Here is a 27573-nt window from a genome sequence, read left to right as displayed (position 1 = left end):
GTATTTTACAAAGATTCCACCGCATACAGCTATATTTTACGTTTTAAGACTCGCACTGAATATTCCGGAAGTCTTGTTTTTGAGTTGGTGACGGGTCCTCAGCCTACGTCACTGAAGGAACGCCCCTGACTGAGAAAGAACATATCTTGCATCACATCAATGCATTTTGCGGTACTTTATTTAGTCTGAAACCTTCGTGTTTTTCCGTGTTGATGGCGAAATTAGAATGAAAACACAAATAACGCAATGGTGAATCGTTGTGTGTTGCACCGAGACGACTCTTTGATATTCGTTGAAAAAGATTCCAAGTTGAACAATGAAACTATTTCCAACGGAGCTCTGCCGCCATCTTCTGCATTTTCTGTGACACTACACATCAGTCTTGAGCCATAAAACGACCCAGAAAACCTTCTTTAATCGATTGCAAACATTTATACTTTCCTCTTCAGAACTATTTGAATCATAGTCATAACTGGATGTGTAACAAGACAGCATATTCTCCGAATCTGAAGCCATTGTTTTGATTCTCGAGCAAGGCAAGACGTCTTGGCGTGACGTCACAAACTGGGGGCGGGACTTTCTGAAAATGCCCAATTTGCAGCTCAATTTTTTTTGCAGATTTTGGACTAAAATATCAGGTATTTTTGATGCTATAAAACATTTTTCTGATGTCAGTTAGGAAACAAAAAAGTGATGTCGGTTGTCCTTTAAGTGTGCATTCAGAGCTCTGCGGAGGACAAAGTGCGACCCTCCTTTGAGTCTATTTCAGTTGACATCGCTCAAATTGGCAAATATATAATGCCTATAGATTACTGCTAATAAGCGCCTGCTATCGCTGCTCGTTTTGCTCACACACTATCACCACTCCACATGCGCCGTCCGTCGCGAAAGAATCCTTATCGGGGGAATAAAAAGCCTTTGTGTTGAAGCATCTGATTAAAGGAAATTGAAGGGGAGCCATTTATTGCAACGGCCCCGCAGCTGTAAAGTTAATTAGAAGTGAGGCCGGTCTCGCAAAAGAATGTCTCAATTACGTTTTGCCTATTTTGAATCAGAAAATTCTTTTGCCGATCACATGGGCCTACCTTGTTGCATGTATCCTCTTGCAGTGGATTATTAAGGCAACTGTCAACATACATGTAAAATGGTGGGCTATCAAGTTGTAGAAATTCCATTTATTTTGCTATAAAGTTGGAGTCGAAACGAGCTTGCAGTCCGTGTAATAATGTAGGTGCACTGTAAATGCGTACACTTATTGATGAGCCAATGATAAACGAGATAACCACTGCCTAAATAATGCATTACAGGCCAAACTGTATTCATTTGGGATTATAGAATTGGAAAAGAGTCACATTCGGTATATCGTGTTTCAGAACTGCCATAAAACCCTCAGCAGTGGTTTAAAGGACAACCGACACCATTTTTTTTTTGTTTCCTAACTGACATCAGAAAAGTGTTTTATAGCATCTAAAATACCAAAAATACACAGGCTGGTATTTTAGTCAAATGCAAAACACCAATAAAAATGTGTCCCAAAACTACTTCAAAATGACCTCGGAGATGCCGAGTTTCAGAAGGTCCCGCCCCCTTGTTCGTGACATCACGCAAGAACGTCTTGCCGTGCTCCAGAATCAAAACAATGGCTCCAGGTTCGGAGAAGATGCTTTCTTGTTACTCATCCAGTTCTGAATATGATTAAAATAGTTCCGAAGAGGAAAGCATAAATGTTTGCAATCGATTAAAAAAGTCCTCCCGTATCAATTCGAGGCATTAGGACTCCAATGTAGCGTCCCGGAAAATGCACAAGATGGCGCCCAAGCTCCGTTGGAAATGGGCTGATTTGTCTGCTGGGAATTTGTGTCAACTAGTATCAAATAGTAGTCTTGGTGCAACAAACAACCATTCACCATTGCATTATTTATGTGCTTTCCTTCCGTATCAATTTGAGCCGTCTGCCCCATTGTCAGAGGTCTGACCAGTGCTTTATCGGCACCCAAAAGTAAATTCGGGAATGGCAGTGAATGAGTTAATGTCCTATCCGGAGCCAACATAGACGTCTCAATCTTTACTCAGCGGTCTTTTTTGTGGAGTGTCAAACAAGTATATCTTTAAATCAATTAGTAAAGTACTATTAAAGCAAGCTATTAGCGTGAGAAGCTAACATAGCCATCCAACATTTTCAATAGGGGGTCCTCCAAAAAACAGATGGACTGTCGCACATGGTGGTATGATGGCGTCATTAACAGACATTCTTCGATGAAGCTGTGTCAAGTGACATTTTGGAGTCCGTTGCTACGTCGTCGCATATGTCATGTGTCTGCCAGCGATTTGAATTTAAATACTAATACACTTCCGGGACGAGCGGACGCTGGCGCGCTTTGGCTGCCGCTGCTTTCCCGCGTAATGTTTTTTACCTGTTTTTTACCTTCTTTTAGCCTTTTAAACCTCTTTTTAGCTTTTTTATGGTTCACGAACCTCTGGAATTACCAGACAGTCACCAAACGAACGTTGGCTATCGATCCATCGCATGATTCCGGTCGCTTATCCGGATCACTGACGAAGCCGCGTTATCATCTCCACCCACCTGTTCCCGCTGTCGAGGGCTACCTGGCCGCTGCCTCCCTCTGTGTGTTGCTGGTGAATATCATGGCGCTTCTCCATCGACCTGTTGGGCGGCTACAGTACTCGGCGGCGGAGCTGCTGAAGTTCCGCTCCCGATGGACGAGCGTGCCACCGGCGATTCTCCGGTTTCCGGAAATCGCTCGTCGCCCTTCACGGAGGTATATCCACCGCGGATCACGTCGAGGCTTTCACCTCGATGGCTCCAAGGATATCACCTCCCTGTGGTCATCCGTCCGCCAGCCGCGCAGAGGGAGTAGCCGCAAGATCGACCACCGTATGTTAGCCGGCCTGGCTAGGTCGGCTAATGCGCCTCGTCGTGGGGACGCCACCAGCGTCAACTTCGGCCTCCTCAACGTCCGCTCGCTTACGGGAAAGGGGTGTCTTATCCAAGACATCCTAATTGACCGTAAGCTTGACTTTTTTTGTATAACTGAGACTTGGCAAACGGCGGGAGACTTCTCCGAGCTCAATGGCGCAACTCCACCAGGCTTTGTTTACATTGCTAAGCCCCGCCTCTCAGGCCGCGGAGGTGGACTTGCGATACTTTACCGCAAGAACTGGAGAATCCTTCAAGTTTCTATCCAGGAAACCCAATCCTTTGAATGTCTTGCGTGTAAAATTTCTGGACCCTCACCCACCATCATAGCCACTGTATACCGTGCACCAAAACCACATTGTGACTTTCTAAAAGAATTCTCTGAGGTCCTCACACACCTCTCCACCCTGTCACCGAATATAATTATTCTCGGAGACTTCAACATCCACATGGACAATTCCACTCTTCCCCTCACTAAAGACTTCACCTCCTCACTCGACAGCCTTGGTCTGCACCAATTCTCGGATTTTCCCACCCACATAAAAGGCCACACCCTGGACCTCATCTGCATGTCTGGCCTTACCCCTAAGAATTGCACAGCTGATGAAATCCCTATAACAGACCATTTCCTGGTTTCATTCAATGTTTCCATCACTCTCTCTCTCCCCAAACCACCCCGTGTCATCACATATCGCAACATCAAGGACATCAACGTTGCCACCCTTGCTGAGATGATTGCCACCCTGACTCTGGACCACAACTCTTCTCCTGATGAACTTGTCTCCCGGTACAACGCGGACCTCACGAACACCCTCAACGCCCTTGCTCCTCTAAAGTCCCGGTCTGTTCAATTTACCCGACCTGCACCCTGGTTCACCCCCCATCTCCGCTCCATCAAGACAAAGACTCGCCAACTTGAAAGACTTTACAGAAAGTCCGGGCTCACTATCCACAAGGACATGTATGCAACTCACCTTACCCTTTATAAGGACTCTATCTCACGCGCAAAATCGCTTTATTACTCTGGACTCATTGATTCAAATTCTGGTAACTCTCGGGCCCTCTTTTCCCTCTATCACAAAATCACACAATCTCCTATCTCTCTCCCCTCACACTTTTATTCCTCTGAGACATGCAACACTCTGCTGATGTTTTTTAGCGAAAAGATCAACAAAATCCATCAGCACCTCGGGTCCTCTGTCCGTCCCCCTTCTCCCAGCCTTTCTACTCCTTCCAAACTTTTTTGCAAGAACGTCTTGCCGTGCTCCAGAATCAAAACAATGGCTCCAGGTTCGGAGAAGATGCTTTCTTGTTACTCATCCAGTTCTGAATCATGATTAAAATAGTTCCGAAGAGGAAAGCATAAATGTTTGCAATCGATTAAAAAAGTCCTCCCGTATCAATTCGAGTCATCAGGACTTCAATGTAGCGTCCCGGAAAATGCACAAGATGGCGCCCAAGCTCCGTTGGAAATGGGCTGATTTGTCTGCTGGGAATTTGTGTCAACTAGTATCAAATAGTAGTCCTTGGTGCAACAAACAACCATCTCACCATTGCATTATTATGTGCTTTCCTTCCGTATCACATTTGAGCCGTCTGCCCCATTGTCAGAGGTCTGACCAGTGCTTTATCGGCACCCAAAAGTAAATTCGGGAATGGCAGTGAATGAGTTAATGTCCTATCCGGAGCCAACATAGACGTCTCAATCTTTACTCAGCGGTCTTTTTTGTGGAGTGTCAAACAAGTATATCTTTAAATCAATTAGTAAAGTACTATTAAAGCAAGCTATTAGCGTGAGAAGCTAACATAGCCATCCAACATTTTCAATAGGGGGTCCTCCAAAAAACAGATGGACTGTCGCACATGGTGGTATGATGGCGTCATTAACAGACATTCTTCGATGAAGCTGTGTCAAGTGACATTTTGGAGTCCGTTGCTACGTCGTCGCATATGTCATGTGTCTGCCAGCGATTTGAATTTAAATCCCTATTCATCATTTTCTTTCAAAAATTAAAGGTTATATTTGCATTCCAATTGATAAGCGTTTGGTATGCAGGGAAGCAGTTATTGCTAGGAGACTAAGGTTCGGTCAGCTGGTGAGTATTCCAGGGACGCTGGCCCTGTCTCATCGTACAGTAAAGAAACATGCTGAAGGCCCATGATGTGATGTTGGCTAGCGTTTGAGCTAAGAGCCTATTTCATCCAGTTTCTGCTAAAAGGGACCACATAGTATTTGTAAATTGAGCTGAATGGAACGACTCACAATTATTTAAATGAGTTAATAACAGTAGTAGTCATAGTAGTAAAAATAGGTATAGTGAACTTCAAAACTCTCAAATATTGTCAAGCCAAGAAGAGATATGTTTTGTCTGCTCTACTAAATGCGGAACTGCTATCCCGAGGTCACTGGATTCAAAAGCATGAACACAAGACACGTGGTAGACAAATCTTGACCTTTTTGAGCCTACAGAGGCTGAAAATGGCTTCTCCAAGACATAGTTTGGATAGCCTTGCCCTATATGGATGTGATTTTTGAGAATTGGCAAAGTTCTGTCGCTCTCTATGGAGCAGAGTTTATAAGTGGAGGCTTTGTGTTGTTGTTTCTCAGCGATAGACAGCAGCAGACTGTTGTGTCAAGACAGACGGTGACTGAAGCAGCACGTTGTCATATTTGGGTTAAGGCTAGAAGTAAGATGGATGGAGCGAGGTGATGGCGTTCCATCAAAACTGTCCGTGCAAGGTCTGATGGCACCTATGATGCCTGGCATACCTTTTTGCATTATACAGTGATACCTCGGTTTACGAACCCCTTGGCTTCCGAACTTTTCGGTTTACGAGACGTTAAATTTATGAACATTTTACCTTGGCATACAAACTATTTTTTGGGATACACACGGCGTTGCCACAATGAGGTATGTGTCGTTCGTGAACGAGCCCGTTCTCCTTACAAGAAAACGGCACCCGACTTTTTTTGTTCTCTATTCCTCCGCCCTCAGTCTTCGGTTAAAGACACATGATTGGTCAAGAACGCAGCAGTGAGGGGAGGTGGTTCAAACATTAAAGAGACAGGCAGACGACAGAGACTGAGTGACAAAATGGATAGAAAACAGTCAAATTTGGAGTGTAGACTGCAAGGTTAAAATTCCCATCAATCAGGCTCCACAAATAAGCCGCACTAGCCATCAGTTCAATGTGAAATAAAAAGACAAGCAAGGGAACCAGCTATTAATGAAGTTTCTAGTGTGTCTGCTTGCATCTGTTGCTGTTGCAATATCACAACTTCCAAGATGTACAACCCAGAGCTCCTTGAGATACTTTATGCAAAAAGCTATCCATTCCATCAAGCCATCAACAGCCATCACAAAGGTAAATAAAACGACTTTATTATATAGTACAGTTTATTTCTTTAATTATCATACCATAGCACATTTATTATACGTAACATAAGGTATATTTTGTATAGTTTTAAGGCTTAGAAAACCTGGGAACGGATTATTCTCAGTTTAATGGTTTCTTATGGGAAATTAATTTTTGGGATACACATTTTTCGCCTTACACACTTTGTCTGGGAACCAATTAAGTTTGTAAACCAATGTATCGCTGTATATATTTTTTCTCTGCGAGATAATATTACATACCTTCCCCTGGATGAAATCTTAGACTTAATTAAACCCGCATGGCAAACAACCAGGTTTCCACACATGTGGAGGCGCACTAATCAAACAGGACACCTGTGCTGCAAAATGCCTCCAGCTTGAAAACCAATATGTTACAAGCCCCTGTTGCGCATATTAATGATCTTCTTTGGACTCTCAAGTCAAGATTGACTCTTTCGTCATCACATTCGTAACCAAGATCGATTAAATGTGATTTATTGGTTGAGATTCATATTTTTTCCTCACGATATTCAACAAGACTATTACAGTTTTATCTGTCCATTCATGAGACCAAATAATTCTTCGAGTACTTCCCCTGATTCAGCCTGTCCGAGTTGGTAACGGGCGATAGGCAGATTGTACCTCGGACTGGTTGTCAGCTAATCGAATGTTGTGGTGACTGGATGAGTTCAAATGGGGCTCGCCAGTCAGGGTGTGATCAATGAAGATGAACGGCTATCAGAGATGTCCGCTCGGACACTGTGAACAAAGGCTCGAACACAGAAACATTGTCTTTTAGTATAATAGTCTTCTTGATTTGAATACCATGCCCCCGGACGTCCCAAGCACCAACATCCGTAAACCAACAGAACTTAGACGTTTAAATGGGTTGTCTTTCCATGAACTGATACATTTGTAACCTGGTTAATGAGATCTTCATGTGAAGGAGTTTACCAAGTCCTAAATTAGTCAACGGCCAGATCTCCGACATGAAGATGACAGTTTAACAGGCTGTGTCTGTTCACCTCAGATTGACTCCAGATTTTCTGTGCTTCTTCATGAAACTTTTAAATATAATAACTTCTATTCTGTCTATTCTATATCATAATCATAACTTGTCTTGGTAGCAATGGAAAGCAAGCTGGCAGCTACCAGAGATGACATACATAATGATGACGGTAAATACAACATTCCACCTCAACATTTGCACCAACATGTCCACCGTTCTGTGAATGACGCTTGTGTAAATCTGCCGTTCTTTGGAAAACGGACAAACTTCATACTCTTAGCTTATAAAGTCTTGATCGACACACCCAAATCCTTTTGAACAACTTTTCCTCACCCATCATTCTTTTCTATTTTCTCTCCTGCTAATTGGCATCACATCACGCATGAATAACATCCAACATTCTGCAGAAAAGGCTTTGCCCTGTCCTGACATGTCATGTGTCATGGCGATGATTGTATTAGTCCAGAATGTAATGCCCATATCACCCCAAAGCGTGGACTTGTTGATTAGTAAGACCTCAGCGTGCAGATGAGCCTCTTGATAGCATCAAAACTCTCCCTGAGAGTGTTATCGGACTAAGCAGGTTTTAATGCCAACATCATCTGCATCCAAAATTAACAGTGTAATTGAACCGAAACAAGGATTATGCGTAGAACCGCCGGCTAAAATAAGGGTAAAAATTATATACATGTGCAATTAGTGTACGATTCAGTAGCTTAGATGAAATCAAATACAGTGTGGATGCATGTTAAGTAGTTTTGTGCTTAATGTTGGCAAGTGATTGTGTATGTGACACAATCACTGTCACTTACATTGCAAATTGTGTGTATATGTATATGTATATGTATATGTATATGTATATGTATATGTATATGCATATGCATATGTATATGTATATGTGTATGCGTATGTATATGCATATGGATGTATATATGTGTATATGTATGTATATATGAGTACTATATGTATGTATATATTGTGTGTATATTATATATATATATATATATATATATATATATATATATATATATATTATATTATAACGTATATATGTGTTATATATATATATTATATATATATATATATATATATATATATATATATACATAAAACACGCGCGCGCACACACAAACACACACAGTGAGTAAAAAGTGTGTGTATCCATGTGAAATGAACAAACACACCAAAAAAAATCATTTTGGGTGAATTTGTGAGGACCTTTCTGAAACTTTAACAGATGCATATATAGACCCTCTTGAAGCCTTTAGAATAAACAACTTGTGAGGATCGGCCAAAAGGTCCTCACTTGTCAAAAATGTCCTCAATATGTATGGTATAAAATGATAGTGGTCCTCAAAAGTCTAGTCATACAAACACACACACATACACACTTGAGATTGGTTTGTTTAACTTTGTCACTACGGATGCAAAGATGACATAATTTCATGGGGGAGACATTTAAAGTGCCGCTAATTTACTTGGCGACAGTCTTCAAAATGGTGGCCTCACATTCACTCAAAATTGAACAACATTCCACAGTGACTTGAGACCGATTTGGATCCAATTTCCCCCGAGGATCTGACATGTCTCAACACACACATCTTTGCTTCTCAAACAATGACTCACTCAGTCAGAGCTCCATTTTTTTTAAACAACTCAACTGAGGCGGCTGTGGCGAAGGTTAAAGTGGTTATCTCAGATAAGAAATGTCTATCCTTCAATGAGAAATCACATTTCCCATTCAAAGTTCTTTATCCGCGGGAGGCACCTGCGGCAATAACGATGAGTCGAACGTATGACATCGGGGCACGCGAGGGGCGGTCATTGGTACCAATGTGTTGAAAGTGTTGAAAGAATCCCCACTTGAATGAGCCGCCTGTAGCAAAAAGTCAAATGGTCTTCCAGATGGTGATGTACACCACAAGCAATCGGCAATGTGCTACCATTCGTAGATTGTACGAATGGGTTGTCATTGAGTGTGGTAACTTAACCGCCATATTTAACACAGTAAAAAGTAATTTTTGGACAGGAATAGAATTTATGGACTACCTTTTGGGTACCAAAGCAATTCATTCATTGTGATGGGACGATCAAGAAGGCGAATGCGTAACGCTCAGCTAACCGTCCAACGGCTTTCTGCCGCGTAGGGTTATAACTAGTTTACAGTTAACAGCGGCGCATTATTCACATTGCCAATGACAGTTACGGAGCAAGAGAAGTATAACATCGATCCAGCTGCTCATATGTAATGAAAATAGAATATAGAGGCGGTAATCATTGTATCTATGCTTGTCTGTGACTGTAAAGTGTCCTTGAGGGCCTTGAAAGGATAAAATTTATTATTATTATTATTATTACAGTAAAGTCTCGTTATATCGATATCGGATATATCGATAGTCCCGGTTATATCGATACTATTTCTATGCACGCACGGAGAAAATTACATGCAAACAGGGTCGGATATACCGATAGTCCCGGTTATATCGATATTTTTTCGGACTCCCTTGAATATCGATATAACGAGACTTTACTGTATTTTATTATTATTATTATTATTATTATTATTATTATTTCCTCCGATAAATCAGTTTTTTAATAGGTCGAGGTTCTACTGTAATTCAAAAATCAACTCATTCGCTGCCATTCCCGAATTTATTCAGGAATGGAAAAAATGTTGTGTAGCGCCATTCCTGAATTTGTTCAGGTTTTGTTTTTTTCTTGTGGAGGGTGCCACTAAAGCGCTGGTCAGACCTCTGGCAATGCTTTTCCCTTCCACCAGTTTAGCTCATGTGACAACAAAGGCTGGACGTTGCACCTACGAGCGCACATCGCCTGTGAACAAGATGAATGCCGCTGCATGTTTCTCACCGCTTCATCTTTACCCCTTGCTTAAATTAATATTGGCATCGGTTCCTCCTATTTTCTCTTGGGCTCGCAGCTTCCGAGCAAAGGGAAGGGAGGCGAAAATATGGAGATCTCTTCATATTTGGCAAAGTCACCCGCCACGGTAACAAAGGGATACTTTGTCATAGTCACAGTCCCTGTCAGGTACGGTAGGCCTTGCCAGCTTTTTCAATTTCTGCTCCCCGTCAGTTCTCTTTCAGCGACAGAGACTGAGTGACAAAATGGATAGAAAACAGTCAAATTTGGAGTGTAGACTGCAAGGTTAAAATTCCCATCAATCAGGCTCCACAAATAAGCCGCACTAGCCATCAGTTCAATGTGAAATAAAAAGACAAGCAAGGGAACCAGCTATTAATGAAGTTTCTAGTGTGTCTGCTTGCATCTGTTGCTGTTGCAATATCACAACTTCCAAGATGTACAACCCAGAGCTCCTTGAGATACTTTATGCAAAAAGCTATCCATTCCATCAAGCCATCAACAGCCATCACAAAGGTAAATAAAACGACTTTATTATATAGTACAGTTTATTTCTTTAATTATCATACCATAGCACATTTATTATACGTAACATAAGGTATATTTTGTATAGTTTTAAGGCTTAGAAAACCTGGGAACGGATTATTCTCAGTTTAATGGTTTCTTATGGGAAATTAATTTTTGGGATACACACTTTTCGCCTTACACACTTTGTCTGGGAACCAATTAAGTTTGTAAACCAATGTATCGCTGTATATATTTTTCCTCTGCGAGATAATATTACATACCTTCCCCTGGATGAAATCTTAGACTTAATTAAACCCGCATGGCAAACAACCAGGTTTCCACACATGTGGAGGCGCACTAATCAAACAGGACACCTGTGCTGCAAAATGCCTCCAGCTTGAAAACCAATATGTTACAAGCCCCTGTTGCGCATATTAATGATCTTCTTTGGACTCTCAAGTCAAGATTGACTCTTTCGTCATCACATTCGTAACCAAGATCGATTAAATGTGATTTATTGGTTGAGATTCATATTTTTTCCTCACGATATTCAACAAGACTATTACAGTTTTATCTGTCCATTCATGAGACCAAATAATTCTTCGAGTACTTCCCCTGATTCAGCCTGTCCGAGTTGGTAACGGGCGATAGGCAGATTGTACCTCGGACTGGTTGTCAGCTAATCGAATGTTGTGGTGACTGGATGAGTTCAAATGGGGCTCGCCAGTCAGGGTGTGATCAATGAAGATGAACGGCTATCAGAGATGTCCGCTCGGACACTGTGAACAAAGGCTCGAACACAGAAACATTGTCTTTTAGTATAATAGTCTTCTTGATTTGAATACCATGCCCCCGGACGTCCCAAGCACCAACATCCGTAAACCAACAGAACTTAGACGTTTAAATGGGTTGTCTTTCCACGAACTGATACATTTGTAACCTGGTTAATGAGATCTTCCTTGTGAAGGAGTTTACCAAGTCCTAAATTAGTCAACGGCCAGATCTCCGACATGAAGATGACAGTTTAACAGGCTGTGTCTGTTCACCTCAGATTGACTCCAGATTTTCTGTGCTTCTTCATGAAACTTTTAAATATAATAACTTCTATTCTGTCTATTCTATTACATAATCATAACTTGTCTTGGTAGCAATGGAAAGCAAGCTGGCAGCTACCAGAGATGACATACATAATGATGACGGTAAATACAACATTCCACCTCAACATTTGCACCAACATGTCCACCGTTCTGTGAATGACGCTTGTGTAAATCTGCCGTTCTTTAGAAAACGGACAAACTTCATACTCTTAGCTTATAAAGTCTTGATCGACACACCCAAATCCTTTTGAACAACTTTTCCTCACCCATCATTCTTTTCTATTTTCTCTCCTGCTAATTGGCATCACGTCACGCATGAATAACATCCAACATTCTGCAGAAAAGGCTTTGCCCTGTCCTGACATGTCATGTGTCATGGCGATGATTGTATTAGTCCAGAATGTAATGCCCATATCACCCCAAAGCGTGGACTTGTTGATTAGTAAGACCTCAGCGTGCAGATGAGCCTCTTGATAGCATCAAAATTCTGCCTGAGAGTGTTATCGGACTAAGCAGGTTTTAATGCCAACATCATCTGCATCCAAAATTAACAGTGTAATTGAACCGAAACAAGGATTATGCGTAGAACCGCCGGCTAAAATAAGGGTAAAAATTATATACATGTGCAATTAGTGTACGATTCAGTAGCTTAGATGAAATCAAATACAGTGTGGATGCATGTTAAGTAGTTTTGTGCTTAATGTTGGCAAGTGATTGTGTATGTGACACAATCACTGTCACTTACATTGCAAATTGTGTGTATATGTATATGTATATGTATATGTATATGTATATGTATATGTATATGTATATGTATATGTATATGTATATGCATATGTATATGTATATGTGTATGCATATGTATATGCATATGGATGTATATATGTGTATATGTATGTATATATGAGTACTATATGTATGTATATATGTGTGTGTATATGTATATATATATATATGTATATATATATATATATATATATATATATATGTGTGTATGTATGTATGTATGTATGTGTATATATATATATATATATATATATATATATATATATATATATATATATATATATATATAAAACACGCGCGCACACACACAAACACACACAGTGAGTAAAAAGTGTGTATCCATGTGAAATGAACAAACACACCAAAAAAAATCATTTTGGGTGAATTTGTGAGGACCTTTCTGAAACTTTAACAGATGCATATATAGACCCTCTTGAAGCCTTTAGAATAAACAACTTGTGAGGACCGGCCAAAAGGTCCTCACTTGTCAAAAATGTCCTCACTATGTATGGTATAAAATGTTAGTGGTCCTCAAAAGACTAGTCATACAAACACACACACACATACACACTTGAGATTGGTTTGTTTAACTTTGTCACTACGGATGCAAAGATGACATAATTTCATGGGGGAGACATTTAAAGTGCCGCTAATTTACTTGGCGACAGTCTTCAAAATGGTGGCCTCACATTCACTCAAAATTGAACAACATTCCACAGTGACTTGAGACCGATTTGGATCCAATTTCCCCCGAGGATCTGACATGCCTCAACACACACATCTTTGCTTCTCAAACAATGACTCGCTCAGTCAGAGCTCCATTTTTTTTTAAACAATTCAACTCAGGCGGCTGTGGCGAAGGTTAAAGTGGTTATCTCAGATAAGAAATGTCTATCCTTCAATGAGAAATCACATTTCCCATTCAAAGTTCTTTATCCGCGGGAGGCACCTGCGGCAATAACGATGAGTCGAACGTATGACATCGGGGCACGCGAGGGGCGGTCATTGGTACCAATATCCTTTTAGATCCACGGGGGGGGGTGTTGAAAGAATCCCCACTTGAATGAGCCGCCTGTAGCAAAAAGTCAAATGGTCTTCCAGATGGTGATGTACACCACAAGCAATCGGCAATGTGCTACCATTCGTAGATTGTACGAATGGGTTGTCATTGAGTGTGGTAACTTAACCGCCATATTTAACACAGTAAAAAGTAATTTTTGTACAGGAATAGAATTTGTGGACTACCTTTTGGGTACCAAAGCAATTCATTCATTGTGATGGGACGATCAAGAAGGCGAATGCGTAACGCTCAGCTAACCGTCCAACGGCTTTCTGCCACGTAGGGTTATAACTAGTTTACAGTTAACAGCGGCGCATTATTCACATTGCCAATGACAGTTACGGAGCAAGAGAAGTATAACATCGATCCAGCTGCTCATATGTAATGAAAATAGAATATAGAGGCGGTAATCATTGTATCTATGCTTGTCTGTGACTGTAAAGTGTCCTTGAGGGCCTTGAAAGGATAAAATTTATTATTATTATTATTATTACAGTAAAGTCTCGTTATATCGATATCAGATATATCGATAGTCCCGGTTATATCGATACTATTTCTATGCACGCACGGAGAAAATTACATGCAAACAGGGTCGGATATACCGATAGTCCCGGTTATATCGATATTTTTTCGGACTCCCTTGAATATCGATATAACGAGACTTTACTGTATTATTATTATTATTATTATTATTATTATTCTCCGATAAATCCGGTTTTTAATAGGTCGAGGTTCTACTGTAATTCAAAAATCAACTCATTCGCTGCCATTCCCGAATTTATTCGGTAATGGAAAAAGTGTGTTGTGTAGCGCCATTCCTGAATTTGTTCAGGTTTTGTTTTTTTCTTGTGGAGGGTGCCACTAAAGCGCTGGTCAGACCTCTGGCAATGCTTTTCCCTTCCACCAGTTTAGCTCATGTGACAACAAAGGCTGGACGTTGCACCTACGAGCGCACATCGACTGTGAGCAAGATGAATGCCGCTGCATGTTTCTCACCGCTTCATCTTTACCCCTTGCTTAAATTAATATTGGCATCGGTTCCTCCTATTTTCTCTTGGGCTCGCAGCTTCCGAGCAAAGGGAAGGGAGGCGAAAATATGGAGATCTCTTCATATTTGGCAAAGTCACCCGCCACGGTAACAAAGGGATACTTTGTCATAGTCACAGTCCCTGTCAGGTACGGTAGGCCTTGCCAGCTTTTTCAATTTCGACTCCCCGTCAGTTCTCTTTCAGCGATGTGCCAGGATGGGAGAAATTGCAATTTGTGTATAATCTTAATTGTATAACATCGTGAATGGAATGTTCGAAAATTGAGCTGAAGGACACCGGTGGTGATACTGAAAGGAGGAATCTAGCGTAAGAAAGTGCGAGGAGAAACACTTTTGAGGAGGATAATCACCATATGGCATGAAAGTCACTGCTCTTTATCCTTGATGGACTCTGGGTTTGGGGATTTGGGCAGCTATTTAACCGACACTTGTTTACCTTCACATGTTAAATTGCTGGAAAGTCTGTCATTGTGGCATCTCAGTTCAAGACGGCCGTATTAATGCTCGAAAACATGTCACAATGCTTTGTATGAGGGAGATTTTCCCCTTTCATGTCACCAGAGTTGACCGGTTCTGCATGCTTGATAGAGGAATTTTTGGGTGTCGATCTCTGACCACAAAGTTTGAAACAAACAATACTCAATCATTGATTTGATCAGAAATTGTATAATTACTCCCAGTCGAATACCTTTAGCAGTGGTTGTTAATCTTGTTGGAGGCACCAAACCCCACCAGTTCTATATGCTCATTCACCGAACCCTTCTTTGATAAAACAGAAAATATTTTTTTTTTTTTATCACTTTGTTCAAATAACAAAACCTGAAAGTGGACCAGTAGGAAATCTCAGAGACGCTTTGAATGACTGTGCCCACGAACTGCAGACTAGACTGACGGGTGGACCTCTGCAGCGGAGAATCAACCAAAACCCTGAGACCAACTCACCGAACCCCTAGGGTCAGATCAAACCAAGTTTAAGAACCACTGACCTAGAGACAACCCACACAAGGCTGTGGAGAACATGAAATCGCCTCATAAGGAGCTCCAGAGCTGGAATTGAACCTGGTATCTTTTCACTGTGAGGTTGATACGCTAACAAATGGACCACCTGGTTGCTGCTTGCTTACAAATTCCCTTTTGTTTCTCATTGGAAGCTGTCTGAGTTGTATAAGTCAAGGTGCCCACAGATGTCAATGATTATTCTGTCCAACCCCTGTTTGTCTACTTTTTAACATTCTTAGCAAGCACATTCTTCAAGGTAAGTGTAGCTATTCCAATTCGGCTGTAGACCAGGAGTCATATCCTACATATTGTTGATGTTCCCCCTCCCCAAAACACCTGACTCAATTGATCTGGATCATTGCCACTATGTATGGATTGTATTTTGTACAGCCGCCCCCATTTCAATCTCAGATAGCTCCAGACCCATATAACTTGATGAAAGAAGAGTCTAAGGTGCCTTAGCAAGCACATTCTTCAAGCTATGTGTAGCTATTCTAATTCGGCCCTATGTACAAAGTGTCTGTAGACCAGGGGTCAACAAATCAAGGTCATCGAGGGCCCATATCCTGCTTAATGTTGATGTTTCCTTCTCCAAAATACATGATTCAATTGATCTGGATCATTGCCTAGCTTCTGAAGAGCTCTTTCACTGTTGCATGTTCCATCGTGGCAGCAGTGCATACAGTAAATGAATGACATAGGCAACAAGTATTGTGCTTGAAGTAGAACTGAATGTGTTCGGTAAATTGGATTCTTTGCTTTGTCCTTCGTTGTCGTCTGGTTTGCTTGTAAGCTGGCATTGAGATGCGATGATTTCATGTATTCGTTGCGTAAAATCTTCGTCTCACAAATTGAGCCACACAATGAGCCTGCATATGGTTGTCGTGTAAACCTCCTACAGTTCAACTAGTTTCTATTTGTTGGTATTGTGTTGAATTGAAGTGAGCTTTGTTAGCATGTCTCATTTCCTGAAATGTAGCTAGATCACATATTCCCTCTTTCTATGGTCCTCTTCTGTGTCCCGATGTCATTCCAGTAGACATCCTCTAGAACAAAGTCTCTTATCGCTCGCCGGGGGGGGGTTCAAGTCCTGCCAAAGCCCACTTCACCCATCGCTGCTTCGAATTGCTTCTGTTGACTTAGCCCAAGCCCCCACTTAAACAAAGCGGACTGCCACGTGCCGTCCCGCTGAGAGTGTAACAAAGACAAAACACAGGTCCAACACGGCAGACGTGACCTTCCGCCAGCCTTTCAATTCACCGCTGGGAGCTGACAAAGAAGGAAGTTGACCATCTGCTTGAACCGACTAAGTGGGAGGCTGGCGTACAGTTGATAGTCACCAAGGCTTTACACGATAGGCTAAGTCACAGCTACAAAGATGTAACACTGTAGCTCCACTTGATTTTCTTTTCCCAATCTCATCGTCCCAACCTTTTTACATCACTTTCACACTTTTTTAACACAGTAAAAAGTAATTTTTGGACAGGAATAGAATTTATGGACTACCTTTTGGGTACCAAAGCAATTCATTCATTGTGATGGGACGATCAAGAAGGCGAATGCGTAACGCTCAGCTAACCGTCCAACGGCTTTCTGCCGCGTAGGGTTATAACTAGTTTACAGTTAACAGCGGCGCATTATTCACATTGCCAATGACAGTTACGGAGCAAGAGAAGTATAACATCGATCCAGCTGCTCATATGTAATGAAAATAGAATATAGAGGCGGTAATCATTGTATCTATGCTTGTCTGTGACTGTAAAGTGTCCTTGAGGGCCTTGAAAGGATAAAATTTATTATTATTATTATTACAGTAAAGTCTCGTTATATCGATATCGGATATATCGATAGTCCCGGTTATATCGATACTATTTCTATGCACGCACGGAGAAAATTACATGCAAACAGGGTCGGATATACCGATAGTCCCGGTTATATCGATATTTTTTCGGACTCCCTTGAATATCGATATAACGAGACTTTACTGTATTATTATTATTATTATTATTATTATTATTATTATTATTATTCTCCTCCGATAAATCAGTTTTTTAATAGGTCGAGGTTCTACTGTAATTCAAAAATCAACTCATTCGCTGCCATTCCCGAATTTATTCAGGAATGGAAAAAAATGTTGTGTAGCGCCATTCCTGAATTTGTTCAGGTTTTGTTTTTTTCTTGTGGAGGGTGCCACTAAAGCGCTGGTCAGACCTCTGGCAATGCTTTTCCCTTCCACCAGTTTAGCTCATGTGACAACAAAGGCTGGACGTTGCACCTACGAGCGCACATCGCCTGTGAACAAGATGAATGCCGCTGCATGTTTCTCACCGCTTCATCTTTACCCCTTGCTTAAATTAATATTGGCATCGGTTCCTCCTATTTTCTCTTGGGCTCGCAGCTTCCGAGCAAAGGGAAGGGAGGCGAAAATATGGAGATCTCTTCATATTTGGCAAAGTCACCCGCCACGGTAACAAAGGGATACTTTGTCATAGTCACAGTCCCTGTCAGGTACGGTAGGCCTTGCCAGCTTTTTCAATTTCTGCTCCCCGTCAGTTCTCTTTCAGCGATGTGCCAGGATGGGAGAAATTGCAATTTGTGTATAATCTTAATTGTATAACATCGTGAATGGAATGTTCGAAAATTGAGCTGAAGGACACCGGTGGTGATACTGAAAGGAGGAATCTAGCGTAAGAAAGTGCGAGGAGAAACACTTTTGAGGAGGATAATCACCATATGGCATGAAAGTCACTGCTCTTTATCCTTGATGGACTCTGGGTTTGGGGATTTGGGCAGCTATTTAACCGACGCTTGTTTACCTTCACATGTTAAATTGCTGGAAAGTCTGTCATTGTGGCATCTCAGTTCAAGACGGCCGTATTAATGCTCGAAAACATGTCACAATGCTTTGTATGAGGGAGATTTTCCCCTTTCATGTCACCAGAGTTGACCGGTTCTGTATGCTTGATAGAGGAATTTTTGGGTGACGATCTCTGACCACAAAGTTTGAAACAAACAATACTCAATCATTGATTTGATCAGAAATTGTATAATTACTCCCAGTCGAATACCTTTAGCAGTGGTTGTTAATCTTGTTGGAGGCACCAAACCCCACCAGTTCCATATGTTCATTCACCGAACCCTTCTTTAATAAAACAGAAAATATTTTTTTTTTTTATCACTTTGTTCAAATAACAAAACCTGAAAGTGGACCAGTAGGAAATCTCAGAGACGCTTTGAATGACTGTGCCCACGAACTGCAGACTAGACTGACGGGTGGACCTCTGCAGCGGAGAATCAACCAAAACCCTGAGACCAACTCACCGAAACCCTAGGGTCAGATCAAACCAAGTTTAAGAACCACTGACCTAGAGAAAACCCACACAAGGCTGTGGAGAACATGAAATCTCCACACAAGGAGCTCCAGAGCTGGAATTGAACCTGGTATCTCTGCACTGTGAGGTTGATACGCTAACAAATGGACCACCTGGTCGCTGCTTGCTTACAAATTCCCTTTTGTTTCTCATTGGAAGCTGTCTGAGTTGTATAAGTCAAGGTGCCCACAGATGTCAATGATTATTCTGTCCAACCCCTGTTTGTCTACTTTTTAACATTCTTAGCAAGCACATTCTTCAAGGTAAGTGTAGCTATTCCAATTCGGCTGTAGACCAGGAGCCATATCCTACACATTGTTGATGTTCCCCCTCCCCAAAACACCTGACTCAATTGATCTGGATCATTGCCACTATGTATGGATTGTATTTTGTACAGCCGCCCCCATTTCAATCTCAGATAGCTCCAGACCCATATAACTTGATGAAAGAAGAGTCTAAGGTGCCTTAGCAAGCACATTCTTCAAGCTATGTGTAGCTATTCTAATTCGGCCCTATGTACAAAGTGTCTGTAGACCAGGGGTCAACAAATCAAGGTCATCGAGGGCCCATATCCTGCTTAATGTTGATGTTTCCTTCTCCAAAATACATGATTCAATTGATCTGGATCATTGCCTAGCTTCTGAAGAGCTCTTTCACTGTTGCATGTTCCATCGTGGCAGCAGTGCATACAGTAAATGAATGACATAGGCAACAAGTATTGTGCTTGAAGTAGAACTGAATGTGTTCGGTAAATTGGATTCTTTGCTTTGTCCTTCGTTGTCGTCTGGTTTGCTTGTAAGCTGGCATTGAGATGCGATGATTTCATGTATTCGTTGCGTAAAATCTTCGTCTCACAAATTGAGCCACACAATGAGCCTGCATATGGTTGTCGTGTAAACCTCCTACAGTTCAACTAGTTTCTATTTGTTGGTATTGTGTTGAATTGAAGTGAGCTTTGTTAGCATGTCTCATTTCCTGAAATGTAGCTAGATCACATATTCCCTCTTTCTATGGTCTTTTTCTGTGTCCCGATGTCACTCCAGTAGACATCCTCTAGAACAAAGTCTCTTATCGCTCGCCGGGGGGGGGTTCAAGTCCTGCCAAAGCCCACTTCACCCATCGCTGCTTCGAATTGCTTCTGTTGACTTAGCCCAAGCCCCCACTTAAACAAAGCGGACTGCCACGTGCCGTCCCGCTGAGAGTGTAACAAAGACAAAACACAGGTCCAACACGGCAGACGTGACCTTCCGCCAGCCTTTCAATTCACCGCTGGGAGCTGACAAAGAAGGAAGTTGACCATCTGCTTGAACCGACTAAGTGGGAGGCTGGCGTACAGTTGATAGTCACCAAGGCTTTACACGATAGGCTAAGTCACAGCTACAAAGATGTAACACTGTAGCTCCATTTGATTTACTTTTCCACTTTTAATTCCAGTGCAATGTTTGTCTTTTAAAATTAATGATCAATTAATGAGTCAACAGTGTCATGCTGCGTTGTTCAGTAAGGGCGTGATGGAATTTCTGGCTCAGTCTCGACGCGCAAGACATTTATTTATAAATTCACCCACACAGCCCTACAGTAATTCTAGTCGGCATCACACTTGTACCTTACATTAAGCACTCCCACCCCAATCCCCCGAGTTTAATCAATAAATAACAGGTGGTGCCATTCTCACTTCCTTAACAGTTTTGGTAGAGTGACTAAGGTACACATTTATTGCTTATGGGACAGTATTTATACTTTTTTTTGTCTAATTGAGAATGTAATGTACATACCATTTTTTAAGGTTACATAAAGAAGTATAGCGTTTTCAGAGTATGACCAAACAGTCATCGAAGTTTAAATTAATTGATTTTTCCACATTGGAGTGTAGTAATTATCTGTATATGGTGACTAACAACATCAACGCAACGCCATTCCGAAATAATATCCAATCGTTATTTTAGGATGCTGAGAAACGGCGAGTTATTACACTCCGTCATTGTATGATACGGCACAAATGTCCAGCATTTGGATCCAGCAGGGAGCTGCTTGGTTCAAGCTCGACTGGCAATAGTAGTCTAAATGGCTTTTGCTTTGTTTTATTTTGTTCTTTTTCAGTCTTTAGGACACAAGGTAGTTTATAATTGACTCTTTATCTTAAATTGCATTTTAAGGTCTTTTTCATTCACAGTCGTGGTAAAAATATACAGATACATATGTTACACTTTTTTTCTTGCCATCATTATTTTCTGAACTCATCCACTGCCATTCATGAATTTATTCAGGAATTGAAAATATGACAGAGCGCCATTCACAAATTTGTTCGGGTTTTGTTTTTTCATGCTTGGGTGCCAATAAAGCACTGGAATGTTTTTTTCTCTTTTCATGTTAGCATTTTGTTACATGTTGCTACATACACCAATATTTTATTGTATTGTATTGTATTGTATTGTATTGTATTGTATGTTTAAAGCCGCCCTCATTTCAAGCTCAGAGAACTCCAGACCAATATAATTTAGGAATTAACTCTTTTTTTCTGATGAAAGAAGAGCGTCTAAGGTTTCTAACGCTGTATTGAATGTTTATGTAGTCCTATAGCTCAATATTTTGTGCATCTTCGAATTTAAGTGACAATGACAAAAACCCTGACACTGGAATGGACACATTTTTGCACGGCTGGCAGTGTATTAGTTAATTTAATGGGCAAATATGTTGTTTTTTTTTCTAATTAAACGAAGTGAAAGTTCTATTTTTATTTCTTTGCAGGAAAAAAGCGATGCAATCCGTGATTGAAATCCCAGAGTAGTTCCAGTTTTTGATCCATTGCAACACTAGTCTTTGTCTCATCTGCAGTGTTATTTTCTTTTCTTTTCCTTCCTTTTTTTGCTGAGTCACAAAGACAGGATCTTAAAAATGGAAACGCGCAGAACTCTGTTTTTAACGAACATATCATGTCACCACGATCAGAGGTTTGCTACTTGTATAGAGTCATATGCGGGTGCATCTGACATCTTCCCATTTTGTTGTTCAGTGTCTTCTGTGTGACATGCACTTCTTCTATTTGTACCACGATGCACCATATAGAGAGAAAACGGTGCCATTTTACAATTCAGACCTTTAAATAAGCAAAAAGCCTACATTGCTAGCCTCTAATGGACTAACCGACTGAGGCGTAAAATGCAACGGCGTAGTGTGGCTGCGGCGTCCACTCACTCAGCTCCATCTGCCCATTGTGTTTGCCCTTGGAAGCCCAAAACAGCAGCCAGCGCAGAGGAGGCAATGAGCACTGTGGAAAGGTTAAGTAAACAGGAGGGGCTGGCCTAACTGGAAAATGACTACCTCCCTCCATCATCACAAACCATCGCTGAGCAACGCTGGTGGTGCTCTCGTGTCATTCATCAGCTCTGATTTTAATGATGCGTGGGTAATACTTACAGCGGTATGCCAGTTGAGCATATTGCCCCCCCCCCCTGGTCGCTCAAATGCTTTGAGGTCTAATTGGAGTCCATTGCCGAGGGAGACGATGAAATAAAAGGCAATTTAAATCTCCTCGGAAGCATTGCTTGCTCTGTGTGCGCAATGTAGAAAAACCAAAGGCGTCCGCGGCGTTTGGTGTTTTCAGTGTCGTTATCCTTCATACTTTGGAGTCTTCTTCCGAGTTGCATAGAGTGATGGATGGCCAGATTCAGCATTAGGCGCTGCCCCGGTGCCAAGCCGCTGTCTCGTCGGACGACCATTGTTCTCCGGTCTGCTGGAAGAGTCACCTTTGTCCGATTGAAATAAATGGGATATACTCAAATGGAGACATTAATTACAAAGTTTATCTCCCGGCTAAAGTACACTAATATAGGACTCTAATAAGGCATCCATCACAGCTGCACTCTGAGGAGAGCGGCTAAGGGCGCTGGCCAGAGGTCAACAAAGTTTGATGAATGAAACATACCAAGCCACAAAATACTGTCATGGTGTCGAGATTATTGCACGTGACTGTGATCACATCCCGAAATTGTCGGAAATAAAACAGATATAGCGACTTGGATGTGATGGGAATTGGGTTAGATTAGAGACGGGGTTACCAATGGGTTAGGGCAGTGGTTCTTAATCTTGTTCGAGGCACCGAACCCCACCAGTTTCATATGCTCATTCACCGAACCCTTCTTCCAATGACGCTTTCAATGACTGTGCCTACGAACTGCAGTCTAGACTGAGGGGTGGACCTCTATGGCGGAGGATCCACCGAACTCCTGAGACCGACTCACCGAACACCTAGGGTTCGATCGAACCCAGGTTAAGAACCACTGGGTTAGGGTTATAGATGAAGCGTCTGTATAGGCTCTCAGTCATGCAGGAGTGGTCCATCCAGGAAAAGGTTTCTTAAGCCGTCATCCGCAGTACTGCTCCCCCAACCTTAGAGCAGGGACATATCAGAGCCAAGGTATGCCACTGCCACCTCTGTCCATTTGGGATATATACATTAAAGACCAAATTTAGTTGGCTAACAAAGTTCTTTGGATGAGGAACGAAATGTCCGACACCTTCAAAGAAGTACAGATGGCGGTTGAAGAAACGTTTTCCTCGTTATAGATGAAGATACGACGTCTCCGTACAGGTTGCGTCCATAATTTGTAAAATCACTTCAAATGACTTCTACTGAGCGCATTTTACAAAGATTCCACGGCATATCGCTATATTTTATGTTTTAAGACTCGCACTGAATATTCACGTCTTGTTTTCGAGTTGATGACGATCCTGACGTGACGTCACATTCAGAACGCCCTTGACCGACAAGGCGACACCCAATGCATTTTAGGCACTTTTTACGTCTGAAAACACCGTGTTGATCGTGAAATTAGAAGGAAAACTACATAAATAATGCGATGGTGAATCGTTGTGTGTCGCACCAAGACTGCCAATTACGGTAAAACGCATGAAGGTGTTAAGTTGACACAAATTCCCAGCAGACAAATCAGCCGATTTCCAACGGAGCTCGTGCGCCATCTTGTGCATTTTCTGGGATGCTACATTGGAGTCCAGATATAAAATATTTTCATCCATTTGCTCCATGTGTGTGAATAACTGAGCTTTGCGAGCATTCCTTCCTACTGCGAAGACTGCCGAAAAATTGATCAAGCTGCATATTCAACATTGTTCACCTCTCTGATATTTTATTTTTTTTTTTTGGGGGGGGGAGTGGGGAGGGAAGGAAAAAATGATCGTTTGATTTGCCTGTGGCTTGTTGAAACGTTTGGATCTTGGGAAATGTTCAAGGTGGTGATGAGTGTTCCGAGGAAAGCCTTTGTGAAACTCAAGTTTATTCCACCATCGCAAAAAGTTTCAGCAGTCAGACGGTTCTATTGATCTAAAGCTGAGGTAAAGCTTTTGTCCTCATGTACACATTCTACATTCGTACATTCGATCGATTCATCACTTTTGAGATCTTTCAATAAGTTGTCAGGGACAAAGCAGTCAATTGACCATGCAAGTGCAATTTCAGCAGCCATATTGTGGCTTTTTGCCCATGACTCAGAGTAGCTGTCTGCTGACATCTCCACTGCTGTTCCACTGTGCTAAGATTGCACCAGCTGTCTCCCATTTGCTTTCTAATGTCGTCTTTGTTAACGTTTAATCAGGCGTCTGATGGTGGCCTGACTGGAGGGCAGCCTGTGCCGTGCTTAGAAGGCACAACGCATATGGCAAGATGGTAGCGCCGCATGTACTTGGGGCTGGCGTATGGAGGTAAATGATAATTAGTGGAGCAGCGCAAACATTTCATCAATGAGGGACTCTGATTACCCCGATCTTGGTTTTGATTGGACTCCGTCCTGAATCTGTTGGAGATTGACTGAGTGGTGGTTTTTACTGGGTGACACATTTGTTCTGGTTTTACTTGTCTTTGCACGTCTCGGTCTTGATTTGGGGTCACCGCCTCGCCTGATATCTTCAGCCAATTGTGCTTTATATTGTCTTGCTTTTGACTCAATTGCAAATTCCCTTAGTCTTGACCCTGCCTCACCTGCAGCTTGGTCAGAGACATTGCCTCTATCTTGCTACGTTAAATTGGGCTTGATTCTTGTCGTTGTATTGCTTTAGTGTCGACGCGCTGTCAATTCCTTAAAGGACAACCGACGTCTCCGGACAAGTTGTGTCCGTAATTTGTAAAATCACTTCAAATGACTTCGACTGAGCGTATTTTACAAAGATTCCACAGCATATAGTAGTGTCTGAAACTCATGACAAAAAGTTAGCGGACACCCGGGCAGGCAACTCTCAAAAGTTGCCTGCCCGGCCATAAAGTTGCCTGCCCCATTTTTCACAACTTGAAATACAATAAGACGACTAATCGCAAAAAAAAAAAAACATTCGTTTGCATACTCAAACGTTCGTTTGGCAATTTGCATACTCGTGTCCCTCAGAAACCTCTCCACAAACTTCAACTCGTCCATAATTCTCTGGCCCGGATCATCACCAGAACCTCATCCTTTCACCACATCACCCCCGTTCTCCAAAAGCTCCACTGGCTCCCGGTCAAATATAGAATCAACTTGAAAATTCTTCTTTATACATTTAAAGGACAACCGACGTCTCCGTTTTGGTCTTCATTTGTTCTCAGTTAATCTGGTCGCTACGGCAACCTTGATGACAGCGTAATTCTTTGGTTCTTCATGAATAAATACTGGAAGGATGAGGGGACTAAGGCTCAGAAGAGGTTTGAGTTAATTATCTTTAAACGCTTTGCGGTTTTTGATGCTAAACGGAGCACATGGAACATGCACCTTCATTCACGCTGACCGCTTGCTTGCGTGTAAACATCCAACCTCAAGATATGGTATGCGCGCAAAGAAAACGGGTCAGACACATTTACGGTCAAAGCCGTGTCTTTTAATCTGCAAACAGGTGTCATGCACTACATGGTGTAAACGTTAATGCAAATTGAGAGATGATTTTCGAGCAGTCTACAGAAGAATAGCTTCTCATATGCAAAGCAGGCCTTCTACTCTTGAAGATCTTTTATTCAGCTTCTTGTTCGCATAGAGACCGTCGCCAAATGAGCTCATTCAAACAACTCCAAAATAAGTCCACATGGAAACAAAAGGCCCAAAAAAACCCGAAAATGATAGCAGCAATTAGTCTCATTGAGAGAACAACACGGCTCCTTGTGTCGTCGCTAGTTTTGTCTCACTTGGGTGCCATTAATCAGAAAATCTGTGGACTGTGATCCGTGACCACCATCCAGTTAAATTTGGAGCTGCTTTTGTCTAAAAAAGAACATGTGGTACACAGCTGTCACTTTGCTATGACATGGTTCAAAGGATATAATTCGATTTTTTTTTATACAGTAAAGTCTCGTTATATCGATATTCAAGGGAGTCCGAAAAAATATCGATATAACCGGGACTATCGATATATCCGACCCTGTTTGCATGTAATTTTCTCAGTGCGTGCATAGAAATAGTATCGATATAACCGGGACTATCGATATATCCGATATCGATATAACGAGACTTTACTGTACTTCAAATGGTGAAGAAACAAATATAAATAAGATATCCGAAGAGTGGAATTAGAATCCTTCCGAATGTTGATAAATGCCAAATTATAAAAGCCAATTGTCCCTTGCCAGGATCTACGTGAGGGGGAAATTATTACTTTGTCGAATATATAAAATATTTTTTTTTCTCCCACATTTTATTTAATTTATTTTGTTCAACTTATTCACTGCCATTCATGAATGTATTCATGAATTGAAAATATGACAGAGCGCCATTCCCGAATTAGTTCGGGTTTTGTTTTTTCTTGCTTGGGTAACGATTAATAATAATAATAATAATAATAATACATTTCATTTATAAGCGCCTTTCAAAACTCTCAAGGTCACTTTACAGTCACGGGTTAAGTTTTTCTGTGGGTGAGCAGCGGCAGCCTCAAGCGCCAGCGTTCACTCAACCCGGAAGTAACTCAAATAGATAGAAAGCTAGCCAGCTAGCTCATAGATAGCTAGCCATCTAGATAGATAGCCAGCGAGCCATACAGCCAATAGCTACCTAGATACCCAGCCAGAATAATAATAATAATGATAATAATAATAATAATAATAATAATAATAATAATAATACATTTCATTTAGATAGATAGAAAGCAAGCCAGCTAGCTAATAGAAAGCTCATAGATAGCTCGTCATCTAGATAGATAGCCATATAGCTAATAGATATATAGCTAGATAGCTAGCCATCGAGCCATACAGCTAATAGCTAGCTAGATAGCCAGCCAGACAGCTAAGAGATAGCTAATAGATAATAAATAGCAGATAAAAAACAAATAACTAGCGAGATAGCTAGCCAGCTAGATAGGTAATAGATACTTAGCTAGATAGCTAACCAGCATTCATAATGGTGATTCTCTTCCCATCTTAAAACCCACCTATTTAAAATAGCATTTTCTGTGTAGCTCTCTCTCTTGTTCCTATTTATGATTGTATTTTATTTATTGCATTCTCTTTCTTATTGTATTTTATTTATTAT

The 27573-nt window shown here is 41.4% G+C and overlaps 2 protein-coding genes across 4 annotated transcripts in view; both read left to right on the top strand.

Moving 5' to 3' along the window:
* Positions 1-27573, top strand: part of cadm1b (cell adhesion molecule 1b) — a 165174-nt gene that overhangs the window by 62536 nt on the left and 75065 nt on the right. The gene's annotated exons all lie outside the window — the stretch shown is intronic.
* LOC148888655 (uncharacterized) overlaps positions 2359-27573 on the top strand; it is a 35980-nt gene continuing 10765 nt past the window's right edge. Inside the window, exons 1-2 of the mRNA XM_089014298.1 lie at positions 2359-2780; positions 2863-4228. Coding sequence (XP_088870424.1) covers positions 2718-2780; positions 2863-4228 — 1429 coding nt within the window. The 5' untranslated portion in view covers positions 2359-2717. The remainder of the gene's footprint in view (positions 2781-2862; positions 4229-27573) is intronic.

The sequence above is a fragment of the Hippocampus bargibanti genome, linkage group LG14, assembly GCF_051943395.1.
Source record: "Hippocampus bargibanti isolate YZ-2025 linkage group LG14, ASM5194339v1, whole genome shotgun sequence".
Classification (NCBI taxonomy): domain Eukaryota; kingdom Metazoa; phylum Chordata; class Actinopteri; order Syngnathiformes; family Syngnathidae; genus Hippocampus; species Hippocampus bargibanti.
The sequence above is the reverse complement of the archived record's forward strand: the minus strand, read 5'-3'. Positions and strand labels throughout refer to the sequence as shown.